This window comes from Saccostrea echinata, unplaced genomic scaffold (assembly GCF_033153115.1).
Source record: "Saccostrea echinata isolate AGI-Se365-2 ecotype Australia unplaced genomic scaffold, CSIRO_AGI_Sech_v1 ptg000029l, whole genome shotgun sequence".
Lineage (NCBI taxonomy): Eukaryota > Metazoa > Mollusca > Bivalvia > Ostreida > Ostreidae > Saccostrea > Saccostrea echinata.
The window spans coordinates 17548466-17572426 of NW_026889778.1; the positions used below are offsets into that span (position 1 = coordinate 17548466).

A 23961-nucleotide genomic window follows, 5' to 3' on the forward strand; every position below is an offset into this window, starting at 1 on the left:
ACAATTATGTTCACAAAAGCTTTTTTTGTCTGTAATGAGTTGTCCAGATTTTCAACAATATTTGATTTGGGCAAGCTTGAGTTGAAATTAAATTGATATGAAGAATAGTCTCCTGTTCGGGATAGTTTACTCAAATTCTTCTTTCGTTAATTTGGCTTACCCAAGTGCTATCAATGTTAATTTTGAAGGTCCAACGAGATTTCTAGTACAAAAATCATCTTACAATTAACGTTTCGTAATACTATATGCTGTCCTTTTTGATGCATTTAAATATTTGTTTGGAAATACTTTAATTTTGAATTACATTGTGTACTTGGTAACTTACAATCAAACTCAAGTAATCTTTATCGGTCAGCTCTGATTAGAAGGTCAGCATCTCTTCTTTTTTTTTTATCCACGTTTTAAAACCTGAAAGTCTGAAAAGAGATTTGTCGTGATTAGGGCCCCTAGATCTGTTACACTATCTTTGTTTATACTCTCCTAGAAAGATTCAAGCTGCCTCCTTCCCCTATTAGAGGAATTTTCTTTATGAATAAGCATTCTGAGAGTATTGCATTAGCAATACTATAGTCCTCTACCGGCAAGTGTAATCTGGTTCCCGTTGAAAATCGAAAATGCCATAATTCCGTCAAAAATCAATGAAGCGAAACGAAATGCAAACTTATGATCTTATGATATAAAAATCTATGATTCATCAAGGTAAAGTCACATACAAAAACTCAGCTCAATATCTGCAAGAGTTTAGAAAAAAAAATTGCGGAAAACAAAACCGTGAAAAATTGAAAAGCTCGTAATTCCGTCAAAAATTATTGGAGCGGAACGAAATACACACTTGATCTGTAACTTATCAAAATACACTCACATACCAAAAATCAGCTCAATATCTACAAGCGTTTAGAAAAAAAGTGCGGAAAACCAAGTGGGACAGACAGACAGACAGTAGGACGGACAGCTTCAGAGGAAACCTATAGTCTCCTCCGGTTTCACTGGTAGGGGACTAATAAACAACTTATGATAAAACATATGCAATTACTAGTATACAGATTTTAGAGTTAATCATCACTGAATTCTATACACGTTCTATGAAATGATACTACCGGTAATTTTGTGTTTAATCAACTAAGATTTCTTTTTAAGTCATTGCAAAGATCTCAAATCATTTTATGAGTACATCAAAACTGTGAAACATGGACAATCTTTCATATAAAAAGTCTCCTTGAACTTTTTGAAGCTAAAACTTTTGCTATAGGTAGAAAATGTAGATAAGAAAATTTAACAAAACTAAATTCCATGATTATCTTTTTTATTTCAAATAAAGGTTTTATTTCTTTCATTTAGGTTTCTAAGAACGAATTTCAGACGTTTCATTTCCTGATTTTCATCTCAGTAAATTTCAGGGAATAATAATATCCCATCCAGTGATACCAGTTTACACCGTCAGCATAGGATTTATGCTTTCCTTTCAAGTACAGGCCGTTCAGATTTGAACGGTGACAAGATTTGTACCACCAACCGCCTTTATATTCCTTTGCACAAGAGTCCTTATCATCACGATCCTTTGTGACAAATTTGGCACCATTATGTCGAGACGAAAATGAGTCCCCTGAAGAAAACAAAAATTAGTTAAGCGTTAATCAATTTATTAAGACAAGTTGTGTCATATGAAATAAAGGAGTATATATTCAGTGGATATAAATTTATTGCAAAATTAACACGTAATAAGATAAGGATTAAAATAAAATGATGACGCAAGGGACTTACCAGCGTCTCCACTATAACCGGAGACGTGCAAAATATATCCCGCTTTCTCATTTCCAACATTGAAGGTGTTGTAACTTGCATGACGGGAATTTCGGGAAAAATCTGTCATATCAATTCGCAGTTTGTATTTTCCTGATTGAGTAATTTTGTGGATTTTCTCATTCCCTGTAATATTCATCATTATTATTAGGAGTAGTAGTAGATATTTATATTTTTCATGAAAAGAATCATTCTTCCGGTTTTAAGTAATTGAAAGTTATTTAAAAAGGAATCATCAGTTTGTAGAATAAATTTTATAAGTTATTGGATTGATTGATTGATTGATTGATTGTATGATGTTTTACGATCAATTCGAGAATTTTTCACTCATATAGAGACTTCACCATATACTGGTGAAGGGCTTCATTTTGACCTATCAACGCCTGCCAAAGGACCCGCAACGTTCACTTTAAAGTGCCAAGCGCATGGCGAAGGAACAGTTGCTACCCATTTTTTATCGACTTAGGACAGTCGCGGCCGAGATTTGAATTCACGACCTCCCGATCACAGAGCTAGCGCTCTACCGACTCAGCTCTGGACATGGTGTTGCTTCAGTGTAAAAGTTGTGTGAGATTCAGGCGGTAGTCATGAAATGTGAAGAGAACGATCAGGTCCAATCAAATAATACAATCCATGAACAGAGCCTGTTAAATTAAGATTAGATCTTCCATTCACCTCCGATTTTTTTTATATATGTTGCGCTACATATATATATTTTTATTTTTATTTGTTTTTTTTCTGCAACAGAGCTTATATATCATAACATATATATATAAGATATAGCTATCGACGGGTAAGAATGTCAAAAAAAGATGGAATCACGCATTATTCAGACATATCATACACACTTAAAGACTGAAAATAAGCAGCACTCCAAAGAAACGATAAATTAGAATTGTGCTGAAGTGGATATTTGTTTATATATATATATATATATATATATATATATATATATATATATATATATATATATATATATATATATATATATCAGGAAAAAGAGAGGAAAAAGTCAAACGCAATTGATTGTAGAACTTAACAATTTTAAGAGCAATGAGTTTGATACACTACAGACATACATAATATTTACCGATCCTATTTTTTTTCTTTAATATATTTTCTAAGATAACAGTATTAAATATTTTTAATTTCAAGCGAAAAGTCATCAGGACTATGGTCTTTCCCTTCGTAATAAAAGAACTATAAACGATAAGTAATTTAGAGCCATTGTACTGGTACATATAAAAATGGTAAAATGATTAATGTGAAATAAATAAGTTATTCAGACAAAATCCAAATGTAATGACAAACACAAGGTTGGATGTTTCAAGTTGTATTTGGATGGGATGTTTAAGTCACTTGAAAACAGAAACTTTCAATACTAAGTCTTGTAGTTACAAGTAACATTAGTTTATTAGCATAATTTAATGAGAAAAGAATATTTTGATAAAAATAAATATAGCGCATTTATAAAACAAAATAATAAGTCTATCATACCTAGCCAAAACTCATTCGATAAATTTCCAAATCCGTTTTTGTAGTCATTCCAGGTCCTGAAGAAATTTTCCGATCCATCCCGTCTTCTCTGTATAACCTAGAATTTAAAAAATAACAAAACGTAATGTCTCCTTTATTATGTAAATATATAGGTATGCATTTAGATCTATCATATCCATACATCAGCACTCGATGTTGAATGGGAGTACTGCTTTCATAGAATGAAATATATCTTATTTCAGAATTCACAATACTATTTACTATTCCTTTCTCGAGAATTTCAAAAGAATATCGGGAAGAAAAAAATTACTTAACGTCTTTGAAAAAGGTACGTGTTTGATAAGTAAAATTAAATTGAAACTTTATGTAACAACAGTGTTTAAAAATTAATCCTAATAATTAAAACTATCGTAAACTATAGTTAACTATTGTTAACTATAGCATCAATAGTTTGCATTATAGTAAATCAAAGTTTTCACTATTGAAGATCAAAGTGTTTTCAATAATTATTTGAAGTTTATAATTTTCATCAATTCCTTTTTAATTATAAGAAACTTTTAATTTTATATTTCCGAAATGTTCCTCAAAGATTTTAATATACAAAAAATATATTAAGGCTCTTAATCTCAAAAAAAAAAAAATACAGCGTACATCCTTTCGGCGTAATATATATATATATATATATATATATATATATATATATATATATATATATATATATATATATATATATATATATATATATATATATATATATATATATATATATATATACAGAAATAAACTCATAGGATCTGAATGTATCTGAACGGGGCATACGAGGAGACATAGTATTACTACTGTACGAAATAATTCTTTAGAATGGACTTTTCGTCATGTTTTATATCAAATTGCCAAACAATTACATAACCATTTCATTAGGATAGTTTCTCCTCTTATACATTTTCACAAAAAATTTAAACTTAATCCTTATTAATCACTTGAGCAAGTCTGTTATATACACACTCATATAAACTCTTTTTCTAAAGAAGGTCCTGTAAACGGGAGTATTAAATTTTTAATGTCAAGTTTTGCAATATTTTATTGAACACATTTAATTTGAATTCTGAAAAATTAAAGTAATGTTTGAATATTCGATATAAATACAACACCCACAAGTATAAAGCTACAGACAAGATCTTTGAATTACCAATATTATTCTAACACTTAAGACGAGGTTTGAAATAAGATGGTTAACTTTAGGCCCGAAGAAAGCCGGGGGGGGGGGGGGGGGACCAGCCACCCACACTTTTCTAGTATAGTATTTTGCTAAATTAAATTTAAAAGTTAATCTTCCTTTAGATGCTGCCCCTGCTTTCAATTTTTGTTGCTCTAAGGTCGATCACAGAAAAACATCCAGAATTGGACAGATAATTTTTTTTTCTTGTAAGATTATTTAGGGAAGTCCCCCCCCCCCTCACCTCCACCTTTTGGTCAGTATAGTTTGCAAAATTAAATTTTTGTTAGAAATACGTTTAATATCATAAGTAATCCAGTATCTCCTCGTTGATATTTCAAAATTTACATTAGTTTTTATTAAGAAACAAATACAAACGTTGCATTTCTGTTTCTCTCCAAAATAACATATTTTTTTTTAATTATATAGTTTGCTGGACATCTTTGCAGTCTTTTAGTAAGACAGAATACACTTTTAGCGACCCACCAAAGTCATAATTAATATCGGATGTACGGTTCGCATTGAAATTGATTTCTAATTAAACGATAAAACAGAACTGAAATAAAGGAAATTGAATATTAACTAAAAATTTCTAAATTTTCATTATAATACAAAAGTCCTTGATAAAACAACGAGAGAAACCAAACAAAATCAGCTATTGCCCATTTAAATTAGATACTTCATTTAAGGTTCAGTATTTTGATGCAGGAATGCCAAAAAGTATATATTAGTTTTTTAAAGTCGATTTAAAGTGTTAATTACCGTCCATCCACCGCCGTCTGTCTTTTGATCACAGTAAACCTGGAAACCAGATCCTTTATTCGGGTAAATTGTGTACACATTATTTTCCCTGTAACCTTTCAGCAACAGGTCCTGGCAGTCTTTCGGATAAAATGTTTTACTTATATCTGTTTAATTAAATTATTATATGACTTAATAAATATAAAGAAAAAACATTTTTCTATAATAATACATATATATTATAGCTATAATAATACATATAATAAACTCTGTAATTAGACTAAGTTCAAACTTCCACATATCTTACAAACAAATTCTTGCTACCTTTTCTACAGTCCCGTAGTAAATCATAAATTGATGCCAATTTCTGATTTATTTCTCTAATATCTTGTTTTGTAGCCCACTCTGTGTTATTCTCCTTGCTCATAATTCCTGCTGATGTGGCAGTATCACTTTTATTGCAATTAGCTTGCTGTAGGTTCACGAGGTGTGAGGCAAGGTTAAGTAGTGTACGGAACGAGTTCATTTCCGTCACACATTGATTGTTCCCTTCATGATTAGGTGTATCTTTTATTGTTTCAACAGTAATTGGCAGCAGGAAAAGCACTAGTAGTGCAATATTCATCTTCATCCTGATCGTCTGCGAAAAGGTGATCTAAGGGCAAAAATAAAAACTACAAGTACTGAATTTAAATTAAATTAAAACCTTATTTATTTATAAAATTTCAGAAATCGGATAGTGCGCTCATTTTTTTCCTGGATACGTTATTAAATTGTCCCAGTTTTTACACGTTATATCGATTTTTTTCCACCATAATATTTTGCATGATAATTTAAATATAATCCCTTCAAATTTCCATTTACATTGATTCATCCCAAGAAATCCCGTCCGGTTTAGCTATGAGCTGAACTCAATACAAGTGCTATTAACGCTAATCACCGATATTCCCCTAAGAGTGATTCGAGACAATTTATGGCAGAATCTTGTAGAGGTGGATCTAAAAAAAATACTTTTACAAATATTTTCCTCGGATGTCATTGATAATTATAGCATTTATTTCCTTTAATATGCTCAATATGATTTTGCTACCACGCGTTCTTCTACCTTTTTGCATGTAGAATTCATTTAAATTTTATTTAGAATTAATTAAATTTATCTTGAAATTTAGCGATTTCTTTTTTATTATAGCCTTAAAATATTTTTAAATCTAAGGAGAATCTATAGTGTACAAGTCCCTCTAAGACACCGTGAGTTACCCCATACCCTGCATATTTAACTTACCCCTTTAGAAGAAGGTAAACATGGCCTATTTACACCCTTCCTACTACGCATTCAAAGGCAATATTTCTCAATATTTGAAATTTTAATTCTTTTCCCCCAGACACTCTCCTTCCCATCTATGCCCTAAAATCAGCCCATTCCACCCCGTATACATCCGAAGACATATTTATGAAAAAACCTGTGTTTTTATATGGCACTACTTGCGTGGTCAATGAAAAGGGGTAAAATTAGTAACCTATGATACGCTTATACTTTCTAGAAAAAAAAAATAAGGGTTACAAACTCAAACATGGAATTTAATTTCCTTTTTATTTTAATTTGTTTATCGTTTACTCGTTTATTTTCTATAATTATATGTTTCATTTTAAACTCGTTATTATTATTGAGCACGTAGGAAATTGAAATCACGCCGCCTCCCCCCCCCCCCCTCCAATGAAAGGCCTTATATTATATTGTTCTTTTAAAGCTTTAATCTTAAATCTGAAAAAAATGTTGGATCCTTCCCTCAACAGTGCTGCCATCATTTGTCTCGCATCACTCTCATGGGTAATATAAAGATTAGCGTTAATTGCGCTTTGATTGAATTCAGTCTAAAGCAACACCGGAGAAAATCCACAGAATTTCTTCCCATGTAACAAGATCAAAAAGCCCCCCCCCCCTTTTTTTTTGTTTTGTTTTTTTTTTTTTTTTGTTTTTTTTTTTGTTTTTTTTTTTTTTTTTGTTTTTTTTTTTTTTTTTTTTGTTGAATTGATTTTTAAAAATATGCATATTTTTCCCTATGTTTCGGATTGAGTGAAATTCGTGAAAAACGGAGAGCTCCTTATTTAAAAGCTTGCCATTTCACTTGTAAGCATTATCCATGCTAACGCAGTTTTGAAATCCAGATATTTGACTATATAAGACACAATCCAAAGCCAAGTAAATTCTTCTTAACCGGTAACAAGATCAAAAAGCCCCCCCCCCCCCCTTTTTCAGTTTTTTTTTTTTTTTTTTTTTTTTTTTTTTTTTTTTGTTGAATTGATTTTTAAAAATATGCATATTTTTCCCTATGTTTCGGATTGAGTGAAATTCGTGAAAAACGGAGAGCTCCTTATTTAAAAGCTTGCCATTTCACTTGTAAGCATTATCCATGCTAACGCAGTTTTGAAATCCAGATATTTGACTATATAAGACACAATCCAAAGCCAAGTAAATTCTTCTTAACCGGTAACAAGATCAAAAAGCCCCCCCCCCCTTTTTCAGTTTTTTTTTTTTTTTTTTTTTTTTTTTTTTTTTTTTTTTTTTTTTGTTGAATTGATTTTTAAAAATATGCATATTTTTTCCTATGTTTCGGATTGAGTGAAATTCGTGAAAAACGGAGAGCTCCTTATTTAAAAGCTTGCCATTTCACTTGTAAGCTTTATCCATGCTAACGCAGTTTTGAAATCCAGATATTTGACTATATAAGACACAATCCAAAGCCAAGTAAATTCTTCTTAACCATCCCAAGAAATCCCGTCCGGTTTAGCTATGAGCTGAACTCAATACAAGTGCTATTAACGCTAATCACCGATATTCCCCTAAGAGTGATTCGAGACAATTTATGGCAGAATCTTGTAGAGGTGGATCTAAAAAAAATACTTTTACAAATATTTTCCTCGGATGTCATTGATAATTATAGCATTTATTTCCTTTAATATGCTCAATATGATTTTGCTACCACGCGTTCTTCTACCTTTTTGCATGTAGAATTTATTTAAATTTTATTTAGAATTAATTAAATTTATCTTGAAATTTAGCGATTTCTTTTTTATTATAGCCTTAAAATATTTTTAAATCTAAGGAGAATCTATAGTGTACAAGTCCCTCTAAGACACCGTGAGTTACCCCATACCCTGCATATTTAACTTACCCCTTTAGAAGAAGGTAAACATGGCCTATTTACACCCTTCCTACTACGCATTCAAAGGCAATATTTCTCAATATTTGAAATTTTAATTCTTTTCCCCCAGACACTCTCCTTCCCATCTATGCCCTAAAATCAGCCCATTCCACCCCGTATACATCCGAAGACATATTTATGAAAAAACCTGTGTTTTTATATGGCACTACTTGCGTGGTCAATGAAAAGGGGTAAAATTAGTAACCTGTGATACGCTTATACTTTCTAGAAAAAAAAAATAAGGGTTACAAACTCAAACATGGAATTTAATTTCCTTTTTATTTTAATTTGTTTATCGTTTACTCGTTTATTTTCTATAATTATATGTTTCATTTTAAACTCGTTATTATTATTGAGCACGTAGGAAATTGAAATCACGCCGCCTCCCCTCCCCCCTCTCCAATGAAAGACCTTATATTATATTGTTCTTTTAAAGCTTTAATCTTAAATCTGAAAAAAATGTTGGATCCTTCCCTCAACAGTGCTGCCATCATTTGTCTCGCATCACTCTCATGGGTAATATAAAGATTAGCGTTAATTGCGCTTTGATTGAATTCAGTCTAAAGCAACACCGGAGAAAATCCACAGAATTTCTTCCCATGTAACAAGATCATAAAGCCCCCCCCCCTTTTTTTCAGTTTTTTTAGTTTTTTTTTTTTTTTTTTTTTTTTTTTTTTTTTTTTTTTTTTTTGTTGAATTGATTTTTAAAAATATGCATATTTTTCCCTATGTTTCGGATTGAGTGAAATTCGTGAAAAACGGAGAGCTCCTTATTTAAAAGCTTGCTATTTCACTTGTAAGCTTTATCCATGCTAACGAAGTTTTGAAATCCAGATATTTGACTATATAAGACACAATCCAAAGCCAAGTAAATTCTTCTTAACCATCCCAAGAAATCCCGTCCGGTTTAGCTATGAGCTGAACTCAATACAAGTGCTATTAACGCTAATCACCGATATTCCCCTAAGAGTGATTCGAGACAATTTATGGCAGAATCTTGTAGAGGTGGATCTAAAAAAAATACTTTTACAAATATTTTCCTCGGATGTCATTGATAATTATAGCATTTATTTCCTTTAATATGCTCAATATGATTTTGCTACCACGCGTTCTTCTACCTTTTTGCATGTAGAATTTATTTAAATTTTATTTAGAATTAATTAAATTTATCTTGAAATTTAGCGATTTCTTTTTTATTATAGCCTTAAAATATTTTTAAATCTAAGGAGAATCTATAGTGTACAAGTCCCTCTAAGACACCGTGAGTTACCCCATACCCTGCATATTTAACTTACCCCTTTAGAAGAAGGTAAACATGGCCTATTTACACCCTTCCTACTACGCATTCAAAGGCAATATTTCTCAATATTTGAAATTTTAATTCTTTTCCCCCAGACACTCTCCTTCCCATCTATGCCCTAAAATCAGCCCATTCCACCCCGTATACATCCGAAGACATATTTATGAAAAAACCTGTGTTTTTATATGGCACTACTTGCGTGGTCAATGAAAAGGGGTAAAATTAGTAACCTGTGATACGCTTATACTTTCTAGAAAAAAAAAATAAGGGTTACAAACTCAAACATGGAATTTAATTTCCTTTTTATTTTAATTTGTTTATCGTTTACTCGTTTATTTTCTATAATTATATGTTTCATTTTAAACTCGTTATTATTATTGAGCACGTAGGAAATTGAAATCACGCCGCCTCCCCTCCCCCCTCTCCAATGAAAGACCTTATATTATATTGTTCTTTTAAAGCTTTAATCTTAAATCTGAAAAAAATGTTGGATCCTTCCCTCAACAGTGCTGCCATCATTTGTCTCGCATCACTCTCATGGGTAATATAAAGATTAGCGTTAATTGCGCTTTGATTGAATTCAGTCTAAAGCAACACCGGAGAAAATCCACAGAATTTCTTCCCATGTAACAAGATCATAAAGCCCCCCCCCCCCCTTTTTTTCAGTTTTTTTAGTTTTTTTTTTTTTTTTTTTTTTTTTTTTTTTTTTTTTTTGTTGAATTGATTTTTAAAAATATGCATATTTTTCCCTATGTTTCGGATTGAGTGAAATTCGTGAAAAACGGAGAGCTCCTTATTTAAAAGCTTGCCATTTCACTTGTAAGCATTATCCATGCTAACGCAGTTTTGAAATCCAGATATTTGACTATATAAGACACAATCCAAAGCCAAGTAAATTCTTCTTAACCATCCCAAGAAATCCCGTCCGGTTTAGCTATGAGCTGAACTCAATACAAGTGCTATTAACGCTAATCACCGATATTCCCCTAAGAGTGATTCGAGACAATTTATGGCAGAATCTTGTAGAGGTGGATCTAAAAAAAATACTTTTACAAATATTTTCCTCGGATGTCATTGATAATTATAGCATTTATTTCCTTTAATATGCTCAATATGATTTTGCTACCACGCGTTCTTCTACCTTTTTGCATGTAGAATTTATTTAAATTTTATTTAGAATTAATTAAATTTATCTTGAAATTTAGCGATTTCTTTTTTATTATAGCCTTAAAATATTTTTAAATCTAAGGAGAATCTATAGTGTACAAGTCCCTCTAAGACACCGTGAGTTACCCCATACCCTGCATATTTAACTTACCCCTTTAGAAGAAGGTAAACATGGCCTATTTACACCCTTCCTACTACGCATTCAAAGGCAATATTTCTCAATATTTGAAATTTTAATTCTTTTCCCCCAGACACTCTCCTTCCCATCTATGCCCTAAAATCAGCCCATTCCACCCCGTATACATCCGAAGACATATTTATGAAAAAACCTGTGTTTTTATATGGCACTACTTGCGTGGTCAATGAAAAGGGGTAAAATTAGTAACCTGTGATACGCTTATACTTTCTAGAAAAAAAAAAATAAGGGTTACAAACTCAAACATGGAATTTAATTTCCTTTTTATTTTAATTTGTTTATCGTTTACTCGTTTATTTTCTATAATTATATGTTTCATTTTAAACTCGTTATTATTATTGAGCACGTAGGAAATTGAAATCACGCCGCCTCCCCCCCCCCCCCCCTCTCCAATGAAAGACCTTATATTATATTGTTCTTTTAAAGCTTTAATCTTAAATCTGAAAAAAATGTTGGATCCTTCCCTCAACAGTGCTGCCATCATTTGTCTCGCATCACTCTCATGGGTAATATAAAGATTAGCGTTAATTGCGCTTTGATTGAATTCAGTCTAAAGCAACACCGGAGAAAATCCACAGAATTTCTTCCCATGTAACAAGATCATAAAGCCCCCCCCCCCTTTTTTTCAGTTTTTTTAGTTTTTTTTTTTTTTTTTTTTTTTTTTTTTTTTTTTTTTTGTTGAATTGATTTTTAAAAATATGCATATTTTTCCCTATGTTTCGGATTGAGTGAAATTCGTGAAAAACGGAGAGCTCCTTATTTAAAAGCTTGCCATTTCACTTGTAAGCATTATCCATGCTAACGCAGTTTTGAAATCCAGATATTTGACTATATAAGACACAATCCAAAGCCAAGTAAATTCTTCTTAACCATCCCAAGAAATCCCGTCCGGTTTAGCTATGAGCTGAACTCAATACAAGTGCTATTAACGCTAATCACCGATATTCCCCTAAGAGTGATTCGAGACAATTTATGGCAGAATCTTGTAGAGGTGGATCTAAAAAAAAATACTTTTACAAATATTTTCCTCGGATGTCATTGATAATTATAGCATTTATTTCCTTTAATATGCTCAATATGATTTTGCTACCACGCGTTCTTCTACCTTTTTGCATGTAGAATTTATTTAAATTTTATTTAGAATTAATTAAATTTATCTTGAAATTTAGCGATTTCTTTTTTATTATAGCCTTAAAATATTTTTAAATCTAAGGAGAATCTATAGTGTACAAGTCCCTCTAAGACACCGTGAGTTACCCCATACCCTGCATATTTAACTTACCCCTTTAGAAGAAGGTAAACATGGCCTATTTACACCCTTCCTACTACGCATTCAAAGGCAATATTTCTCAATATTTGAAATTTTAATTCTTTTCCCCCAGACACTCTCCTTCCCATCTATGCCCTAAAATCAGCCCATTCCACCCCGTATACATCCGAAGACATATTTATGAAAAAAACCTGTGTTTTTATATGGCACTACTTGCGTGGTCAATGAAAAGGGGTAAAATTAGTAACCTATGATACGCTTATACTTTCTAGAAAAAAAAAAGGGTTACAAACTCAAACATGGAATTTAATTTCCTTTTTATTTTAATTTGTTTATCGTTTACTCGTTTATTTTCTATAATTATATGTTTCATTTTAAACTCGTTATTATTATTGAGCACGTAGGAAATTGAAATCACGCCGCCTCCCCCCCCCCCCCCTCTCCAATGAAAGGCCTTATATTATATTGTTCTTTTAAAGCTTTAATCTTAAATCTGAAAAAAATGTTGGATCCTTCCCTCAACAGTGCTGCCATCATTTGTCTCGCATCACTCTCATGGGTAATATAAAGATTAGCGTTAATTGCGCTTTGATTGAATTCAGTCTAAAGCAACACCGGAGAAAATCCACAGAATTTCTTCCCATGTAACAAGATCAAAAAGCCCCCCCACCTTTTTTCAGTTTTTTTTTTTTTTTTTTTTTTTTTTTTTTTTTTTTTTTGTTGAATTGATTTTTAAAAATATGCATATTTTTCCCTATGTTTCGGATTGAGTGAAATTCGTGAAAAACGGAGAGCTCCTTATTTAAAAGCTTGCCATTTCACTTGTAAGCATTATCCATGCTAACGCAGTTTTGAAATCCAGATATTTGACTATATAAGACACAATCCAAAGCCAAGTAAATTCTTCTTAACCGGTAACAAGATCAAAAAGCCCCCCCCCCCCCATTTTTCAGTTTGTTTTTTTTTTTTTTTTTTTTTTTTTTTTTGTTGAATTGATTTTTAAAAATATGCATATTTTTTCCTATGTTTCGGATTGAGTGAAATTCGTGAAAAACGGAGAGCTCCTTATTTAAAAGCTTGCCATTTCACTTGTAAGCTTTATCCATGCTAACGCAGTTTTGAAATCCAGATATTTGACTATATAAGACACAATCCAAAGCCAAGTAAATTCTTCTTAACCGGTAACAAGATCAAAAAGCCCCCCCCCCTTTTCAGTTTTTTTTTTTTTTTTTTTTTTTTTGAATTGATTTTTAAAAATATGCATATTTTTTCCTATGTTTCGGATTGAGTAAAATTCGTGAAAAACGGAGAGCTCCTTATTTAAAAGCTTGCTATTTCACTTGTAAGCTTTATCCATGCTAACGAAGTTTTGAAATCCAGATATTTGACTATATAAGACACAATCCAAAGCCAAGTAAATTCTTCTTAACCATCCCAAGAAATCCCGTCCGGTTTAGCTATGAGCTGAACTCAATACAAGTGCTATTAACGCTAATCACCGATATTCCCCTAAGAGTGATTCGAGACAATTTATGGCAGAATCTTGTAGAGGTGGATCTAAAAAAAATACTTTTACAAATATTTTCCTCGGATGTCATTGATAATTATAGCATTTATTTCCTTTAATATGCTCAATATGATTTTGCTACCACGCGTTCTTCTACCTTTTTGCATGTAGAATTTATTTAAATTTTATTTAGAATTAATTAAATTTATCTTGAAATTTAGCGATTTCTTTTTTATTATAGCCTTAAAATATTTTTAAATCTAAGGAGAATCTATAGTGTACAAGTCCCTCTAAGACACCGTGAGTTACCCCATACCCTGCATATTTAACTTACCCCTTTAGAAGAAGGTAAATATGGCCTATTTACACCCTTCCTACTACGCATTCAAAGGCAATATTTCTCAATATTTGAAATTTTAATTCTTTTCCCCCAGACACTCTCCTTCCCATCTATGCCCTAAAATCAGCCCATTCCACCCCGTATACATCCGAAGACATATTTATGAAAAAACCTGTGTTTTTATATGGCACTACTTGCGTGGTCAATGAAAAGGGGTAAAATTAGTAACCTGTGATACGCTTATACTTTCTAGAAAAAAAAAATAAGGGTTACAAACTCAAACATGGAATTTAATTTCCTTTTTATTTTAATTTGTTTATCGTTTACTCGTTTATTTTCTATAATTATATGTTTCATTTTAAACTCGTTATTATTATTGAGCACGTAGGAAATTGAAATCACGCCGCCTCCCCCCCCCCTCTCCAATGAAAGGCCTTATATTATATTGTTCTTTTAAAGCTTTAATCTTAAATCTGAAAAAAATGTTGGATCCTTCCCTCAACAGTGCTGCCATCATTTGTCTCGCATCACTCTCATGGGTAATATAAAGATTAGCGTTAATTGCGCTTTGATTGAATTCAGTCTAAAGCAACACCGGAGAAAATCCACAGAATTTCTTCCCATGTAACAAGATCAAAAAGCCCCCCCCCCCCTTTTTTTCAGTTTTTTTTTTTTTTTTTTTTTTTTTTTTTTTTTTTTTTTTGTTGAATTGATTTTTAAAAATATGCATATTTTTCCCTATGTTTCGGATTGAGTGAAATTCGTGAAAAACGGAGAGCTCCTTATTTAAAAGCTTGCCATTTCACTTGTAAGCATTATCCATGCTAACGCAGTTTTGAAATCCAGATATTTGACTATATAAGACACAATCCAAAGCCAAGTAAATTCTTCTTAACCGGTAACAAGATCAAAAAGCCCCCCCCCCCTTTTTCAGTTTTTTTTTTTTTTTTTTTTTTTTTTTTTTTTTTTTTTTTTTTTGTTGAATTGATTTTTAAAAATATGCATATTTTTTCCTATGTTTCGGATTGAGTGAAATTCGTGAAAAACGGAGAGCTCCTTATTTAAAAGCTTGCCATTTCACTTGTAAGCTTTATCCATGCTAACGCAGTTTTGAAATCCAGATATTTGACTATATAAGACACAATCCAAAGCCAAGTAAATTCTTCTTAACCATCCCAAGAAATCCCGTCCGGTTTAGCTATGAGCTGAACTCAATACAAGTGCTATTAACGCTAATCACCGATATTCCCCTAAGAGTGATTCGAGACAATTTATGGCAGAATCTTGTAGAGGTGGATCTAAAAAAAAATACTTTTACAAATATTTTCCTCGGATGTCATTGATAATTATAGCATTTATTTCCTTTAATATGCTCAATATGATTTTGCTACCACGCGTTCTTCTACCTTTTTGCATGTAGAATTTATTTAAATTTTATTTAGAATTAATTAAATTTATCTTGAAATTTAGCGATTTCTTTTTTATTATAGCCTTAAAATATTTTTAAATCTAAGGAGAATCTATAGTGTACAAGTCCCTCTAAGACACCGTGAGTTACCCCATACCCTGCATATTTAACTTACCCCTTTAGAAGAAGGTAAATATGGCCTATTTACACCCTTCCTACTACGCATTCAAAGGCAATATTTCTCAATATTTGAAATTTTAATTCTTTTCCCCCAGACACTCTCCTTCCCATCTATGCCCTAAAATCAGCCCATTCCACCCCGTATACATCCGAAGACATATTTATGAAAAAACCTGTGTTTTTATATGGCACTACTTGCGTGGTCAATGAAAAGGGGTAAAATTAGTAACCTGTGATACGCTTATACTTTCTAGAAAAAAAAAATAAGGGTTACAAACTCAAACATGGAATTTAATTTCCTTTTTATTTTAATTTGTTTATCGTTTACTCGTTTATTTTCTATAATTATATGTTTCATTTTAAACTCGTTATTATTATTGAGCACGTAGGAAATTGAAATCACGCCGCCTCCCCCCCCCCCCCCCCCCTCTCCAATGAAAGGCCTTATATTATATTGTTCTTTTAAAGCTTTAATCTTAAATCTGAAAAAAATGTTGGATCCTTCCCTCAACAGTGCTGCCATCATTTGTCTCGCATCACTCTCATGGGTAATATAAAGATTAGCGTTAATTGCGCTTTGATTGAATTCAGTCTAAAGCAACACCGGAGAAAATCCACAGAATTTCTTCCCATGTGTACACCATTATAAACTTTAATTAGAAGATTTTTTAACTTTAACCTTGGAGATTTTCTTTCTATGACTATAATAATTAAGTTTTTCCTACTTAATTAAGACAAGTTGATCATGAGATCAGTGAATATAAGTAGTTTAGTTCAGAACTTACCTTTCCTTTGTAAAGAGAGCAAGTTGTTGCAGGTGAATCCTGACGTGAATATTGATGTGAATAAAAGGAAAATGGCATAGTGCATTCTTCGAACTATTATAAAAATGCAACATATGTTTGAGATATGATATTTTCATAACGTCACGCTAAACACTAATCAAATCTCTGTTATAGGGTCGATTTTTTAGTTTGATTTTAGATGTAAAAAAGGTTTCTGTACTTTTCCATCTTACCAATAAATAGAAGACAATTTAAGTTACATGTATTTCATATGAAATAAATAATTGCATCTACGGTCGTTATTATGACCACTTTTGGAAATATAAACTTTCGCTGGGTATTTTGTCTGTTTCCTACCAATGCTTAGGTCGTTAACTAACTATGACTACGGACTACTCCACACACCTGATCAATATATAGGACTCACGGTGGGTGTGATCAGTGGATGCTTACTCCTCCTAGGCACATGATCCAGATTTGGTGTTTCCGGGGGTCAGTATTTTTGCCTTAATCATGATTCGTATTCTTTTCTTGGTTTTTGAGATTGATCACTTTTCCTTATCTTTATTCTAAGGAGGCTGGGGCTGTCTCGACAAAAACTTCCAAAATGCATCAAATTATTAGAAATACTCGATATAATTATTAATTACATTTGATAATGAAATACTTCATCACAGTCAACCTTATTTTTTTTTATTGCATCTGAGTATATTGTAAATCATGTCAAACATGAAAACATAGAAAACAACATTAAAAATAAATATAAAGCAGAGAGAGGCAAAAACACAATAGTTACCTCAGATGAAATAAATACAATAAGAGGTAACTTAATAACAATATAAATGTTAGACAGATATCACGATTAAGTGAAAGATATATTCAAAGTATGCACAATGATTTAAACTTTAAAAAGTAAACATTATATAATTACTGCTCTTTTTGAGAACAATGTAAGAATTTAGCTACCTGAGGATTTCCCGAAGGACTTGGATTTTCCAGTTATTAGCTCTTTAAAGAATGTTTGAACATCTTAACATTCATTCCTTTCTAATAACATTTTCAAACAGATACCATAACCTGGAATTTTATCACCCATGAAACTAAACGAAACTTCTGTTTCGAATAAGTGTGAGAGGATGGTGAATTTTTTGATTATATATACTGTAAAGCACTGAACAGATAAGGCTAGTGATAAGTGGAAGTAAGGTTTTGCCTTGTATTGATATCCTAAAAAGTGGTAAACAATCTTTTTAGAAGCAATGGTTGATAGCATGTTGATGGCATGTAATGTTTAAATAATACCAAAGAGCAGGGAAGAAGGTTTTTAAAGATTTTAAAGATTTTTAAAGAATTAATGCATTTTCACTATATAATAAATAGAGCCCCGCCTTAACACCAGAACCCCTGAACCAGGGGCCATGAAATTCACACTTTTGGAAGAGGCACTCTTGTTTATTATAACTATGTACTTAATTCATCGGATTAATACCAAGGGGCAGAGAAGATTTTAAAATAATTAATGCATTTTTCAGTATATAATAAATAAGCCCCCCCCCCTCACGGTACCCCTGACCCAGGGGCCATGAAATTCACAATTTTGGAAGAGGCATTCTTGCTCATCATAACTATGTACTTAATCCATCGGCTTAATACCCAGGAGCAGAGGAGAAGATTTTCAAAGAATTAATGCATTTTCAGTATATAATCATGAGAGCCCCGTCCTTACACCAAAACCACTGATCCAGGGGCTATGAAATATACTATTTTGGAAGAGGCATTCTTACTCATCATAACTATGTACTTAATTTAATCAGCTTAATACCAAGGGGCAGAGGAGAAGATTATCAAAGCATTAATTTATTTTCAGTATATAATAAATAAGCCCCCACCCCACCCCCACATTGAACCCCTGACCCAGGGGCCATGAAATTTATAATTTTGGAAGAGGCATTCTTGCTCATCATAACTATGTACTTAATTCATCGGCTTAATACCTAGGAGTAGACGAGAAGATTTTCAAAGAATTAATGCATTTTAACTATATACCCGTAATCATAAGAGCCCCGCCCTAACACTAGAACCCCTGACCCAGGGGCCATGAAATTCATAATTTTGGAAGAGACATTCTTCCACATCAAAACTTTGTACTTAGTTCATCAGCTAAATACCTAGCAGCAGAGGAGACGATTTTTAAAGAATTAATGTATTTTTACTATATAATCATTAGAGCCCCGCCCTAGCGCCAGAACCCCTGACCCTGGGGCCATGAATTTCACAATTTTGGTAGAGGGTTCAATGCATAATACAATCATGCCAACAGTTTGACTGCTTGATGTCCAGGAGTAAAGAAGATTTTTAAAGATTGTAATAATTTTGATAGTTTTAGGCCACCCCTCAGGCCCCAGGGGGACAGAGGCCATGAATTTCACAATTTTTACTCCCCTTCACCCATAGATGCTACATGTATATACCAAAATTGATAAAGGAGTCTAATTGTCTAAATTACAGTATTCCCTATAAAAAGTCAAGGTAAGAGTTCTTATTTCTCTAGATAGAAGCAGTTACATATTTTTCTACCTTTTTATGTTATGAAAAACAAGCTTCCCTAATTGTGACAAGTTTTTAGCAAATGTTTTAAAGAAAAATCATAGTACAAAACTATTAACATAATAAACACATTCAATAAAACAACTGATTAATACTGCTTCCAAGAAGATAATATGTATATATTGCAAATTATTCTCTATGCGTTTATTTTATATATATGGCAATGAATTTTCTTCAGTAATTTTCACAAAACATATTAAGGGGTTTGTGAAATATTTCATCTAAGGACTAATGTCTTTGATATTTGAGAAAATCTGTTCAACTGACAACATTTTTGGTTTGTCATTTCTCTGAATCTGGAATTACAGGTATCTTTGGGGTAATACCTTTTAAAGTAATTCTTGATATTAATTATATATTTATTTGCAATGAGCTCCCCATAAGGTCCTTCTTTTCTTCTTCCTCATTTATAGCAAAGGAAAAGCAGCAGTTTCTGCCACATCTGAACTTTCATTTACTTCAGGATCGTTTTGGTCCTTTTTACTTTGCGATTCAGTTCGTGGTTTCTTCGCGTCTCCCTCCGTCTTCTGATGATGATGTATGCAAAACCAGCAAAATGAACATGGTAAGAATAGATATTGCCACGGGAATTATCACAGTTTCTGTTGTACTTTCCATATCCTCATTATGAAAAGTGAAATTGTTTTGTTTGGACATATCAAATGATTGATTACTCAAAGGTTTGGTTGAAAGACTTCTGTTCTTTGTATCTCCTCTTCCAAGGAAATTCAGCATAGACATTTTTTGGCAATTATCTATAAGAAACATTTCTTTAATTCTTACGTAAATAAATGTGGATCAAAATCTTTAATATCGTAAAAAAGAAAGTTTATATCATTTGATTTAGGATTCAACAACTGAGGAAAGTTCCGTATCTTTCACGTTTGAAGGTTAATCACTCTCGTTGATACTATGCAACTTTGAAAACCTCTCAAATTCAAGTATTTCTTTATATATATACCAATGCATTTATTTGTCTCCTTATAAAGTTGCTCATTTTTTTTTCATTGAAAAACAGCACGAATGAATCTTATGCACCGTTTAGTTGATACAAATTTAATTTAACAGATTCATTTTACTAGTTTTAAGATAGTAATAACACATTTCGAACTCAAATTGTATGGTTGATGATGTGGATACTTCTTGATAGTTTTGAGGCCAAGTTATATCCATAAGTGTATATTTTTCTTTGGGAATGTATTTCAAAACAAAGTAATTTTCCTCTTTGCTTTTTTTTCTTTAAAAAAATTTCCATGAGAAGTACATAATAAGTAAATATTAAAGGTAAAGTAAGGATAAAGCTGATCCAGAATACCATGCAATGCTAAAGACCAACTCTTGGCAGAAGATTGATTGATTGATTGTATGTTGTTTAACGCCCAGTTCGAGAATTTTCACTAATATAGAGACGTCACCGTATGCCGGTGAAGGGCTTCAAATTTAGACCTATACTTGGCACTCGAGGGTCATTGAGCAGAGAGGGTTCTTTATCGTGCCAACGCCTCTTGTGACACGGGACCTCGGTTTTTAGGTCTCATCAGAAAGGCCCGTGTCTTTCACTTCTAGTGCCAAGCGCTTGGCGAAGGAACAGTCACTACATATGTTTACGTCTTAGGTTTGATGCGGCTCGGCGAACGAGAATCGAACCCGGGCTTCCGATCACGAAGCAAGCGCCCTTCCAGTATGCTACCGTGACCGGTCTTGGCAGAAGAATAGATACGTATTCGTATTTAGTATTTTTTATCATATTTAGTACTGGTAACGTATATTTGTTCCTCACATACACGCAGGTGTGTTAAGGAAACACTCAGACATTCTGACTTTACTAAATCAGTGATACAATATAACGTCATGTAGGCAAGATGACGTCAATTTTAGAACACAAGTTTTCTTAAAATTGGTATGTAGATATGTAACTTAATTCCTGAAAATGAACAGAAACATGTTAATAATATGTCCGACGGTGAAACCGTTAGGGCGAGTGCAGTCCATTTTCTTAAACTCTATACATCAAATGTCGTTTTACTTTCCGCTTATTACACTTTTATCGCGCATTTACTGTGTATCGTATTTATAAGATATGTGTGTACCAAGGACACAAACGATAATTTGGTGGGCAATTATGGTATGGAAATTGGATTAAATCGTTTTTTTAATATATTTTTATCAACTAAGTTGTTGCTATGCTTAAGCCACCATGTTGCTATGCACCGCAAAGGATTATTGGGAGTATGGAATGTTTTCACGTGGGACGATATAAATTTCTTTGAACAATGTGCAGATTTCAACCCGAATTTCCTCCGTTCATACACGTTGTCTATGGAGCTTGCTAAACGAGCGCGCTTTGCGCCGCCTTGCTGCGCTCTCTATTTACAAAAATAACATTCTTTTATTTTGTTATGCTGTATGTGTCACTTGGATTAAAAAAGCCGACCGATGACGTCATAAGTGTTCAACAAGTAACTTGAGAAATGCTCAAATTGTGTAACGAGAATTTGGCTAAGACGATATGTAAAAAGATACGCAAAAGGGGGTTTAGAAGCAAATACCGTGAATATTGTGTGTGAGTTAAAGTTTGTTAAACAGGTATGCCAATTTATTTTTATCAATTATATCTTCTCTTGGAGACAGAGTTAGCTCTTTATCCCGGTGGGCCTTTCCTCTGTCATTTGTGACAACAATAATGCAAAAAGAACAACACTAAACTGGATACTATGGCATGTCAAACGTTGCAATATTCGATCTTTACCATTTGCATTGTATAATTTTCCATTTGTATTGTATAATTTTTATTTGTATTGTATAATTTTCCATTTGTATTGTATAATTTTTCATTTGTATTGTATAATTTTTATTTGTATTCTATAATTTTCTATGTGTATTGTATAATTTTCATTTGTATGTATAATTTTTATTTGTATTGTATAATTTTCCATTTGCATTGTATAATTTCTTATTTATATTGTAAAATTTCTTATTTGTATGCGATAATTTTTCATTTGTATTGTATCCGCGGACTGTTTATTTGTTTCGTTACGAAGGATTTCATTGGTCAAGTTTCAGCCTGTATCGGGTTGAAGATGTTCCGGATGCTCAAAGCAAACTGGGCTCATATGTATTTGCTTGATTGATTGATTGATTATTGTTTAACGCCGAGACGGCAATATTTCAGCCATATTTCGGCGATATATGTATTTGCGTGCATGTTAGACGGTCATTGGATTCTAAAAAAGGAGCGCTGGTAGATGGCAAATAAATAATCTGTCCTTAGAAATGCTGACTGAGAAAATAAATAAATTGACCTTGAGTGGTGGAACCTACCCCCACCCCCAAAAAACTGAGTTTTCGGGTTTGGGCGGATTTTCTTCTTTTTGTTTTTCTCCTTGTCTCTGGTCATATTGGAAATAAATATTCTCTCCTGCGAGAGAATGAAAATAAATAATCAGATTCGACACCCCCCGAGAATCAAATGGTCGTCCCTTAGCATGCACTGCAAATAGAGGAGCCGAGTTTGTGTTTGTAGAGAATGCGCGATCGGAACTGTGGGAAGGGTACCAGACTAAGTTTGTGATGGACACCTGAGACCTTTATACAGACTAAATTTTATGACCAATGACATCCTTCGTAACGAAATAAATAAACAATCCTCGGATACAATACAAATGAAAAATTATCGCATACAAATAAGAAATTATACAATACAAATCAGAAATTATACAATGCAAATGGAAAATTATACAATACAAATAAAAATTATACAATACAAATTATTTTTTTACAACACAAATGGAAAATATAGAATACAAATAAACATTATACAATCCAAATGGAAAATTATAAAATCCAAATGGAAAATTATAGAATACAAATAAAAATTATACAATACAAATGGAAAATTATACAATACAAATGAAAAATTATACAACACAAATGAAAAATTATACAATACAAATAAAAATTATACAATACAAATGGAAAGTTATACAATACAAATGGAAAAGATCAAATATTGCAACGTTTGACATGCCATAGGATACTTCAAAACATATAACATTTGTACATATTGAAAGCTTGCATACTATGATACTTCGAAAGTGCTGCTAGAATTGCGAGGTAAACATGGTTTAAAGAAATACCTCGGGTTATATGTATGTAATTCAAAACATCGGGTAAGGTTTCGTGCGAATATGTGAAATAATTATATTTCCGACCGGACAGTGGGATTCTAGCAGCACGTTTTCGTCACAATAGATGTTTTTCAACTATGTTATTCACTCGAAGAAGTTATTAAACCACTGGGTAGTGTTATTCTGTTAACGTTTTTATTAAGGAATATTTTGTTATTAATAGCAGTAACGTAATGACGTGGTGGTGGTGCACTTCTTGGCCTCAGACACTCTGTTGTCTGTATGCAATAGTTACAAATAGTTAACGTTTTATCGGCGGCTTTTGTTTAAGAAACGTTCGTGCTACGTTTTTCGGAAATGTTAAGAAATTTTATTTCTTCTTAATCATATCACGAAAGAGCCAGGTACATTAGTAGTGCAATTCGGCCCTTCTTTGAAAATTAAAAATAATCATAAAAAAATGACTTCAGAATGTACACTTTATAAATATATTAACAATTCTTATCTATCTTTTATAGCTTAGTTGCAATAACCCTCTGAAAATGGGATGTATTTTATTGCATTTAACCGCTTTGAGCACCATGACGTCATTATTGCCGTCAATTTTGAATTATATT

General features: G+C 32.3%; 2 protein-coding genes across 2 annotated transcripts in view; both read right to left on the reverse strand.

Annotated features, from left to right (window-relative positions):
* Nucleotides 1–23961, reverse strand: part of LOC133195039 (ficolin-1-A-like) — a 186743-nt gene that overhangs the window by 128925 nt on the left and 33857 nt on the right. The gene's annotated exons all lie outside the window — the stretch shown is intronic.
* Nucleotides 1365–5885, reverse strand: LOC133194238 (techylectin-5A-like). The gene is made up of 5 exons (XM_061330236.1): nucleotides 5579–5885; nucleotides 5276–5421; nucleotides 3298–3394; nucleotides 1762–1926; nucleotides 1365–1603 (listed from the first exon to the last, which is right to left on the reverse strand). The coding sequence occupies exons 1-5, from the start codon at nucleotides 5883–5885 to the stop codon at nucleotides 1365–1367; spliced, it is 954 nt and encodes a 317-aa protein (XP_061186220.1).

Excerpts from the sequence above, each read along its gene's own strand:
- LOC133194238 (XM_061330236.1), bottom strand. The coding sequence starts at position 5,885 with ATGAAGATGAATATTGCACTACTAGTGCTTTTCCTGCTGCCAATTACT. Across the intron at positions 3,395-5,275 it reads CAGACGGCGGTGGATGGACG|GTTATACAGAGAAGACGGGA; the intron begins GTAATTAACACT and ends TTTAAATTCTAG. Across the intron at positions 1,927-3,297 it reads ATCGAATGAGTTTTGGCTAG|GGAATGAGAAAATCCACAAA; the intron begins GTATGATAGACT and ends TGAATATTACAG.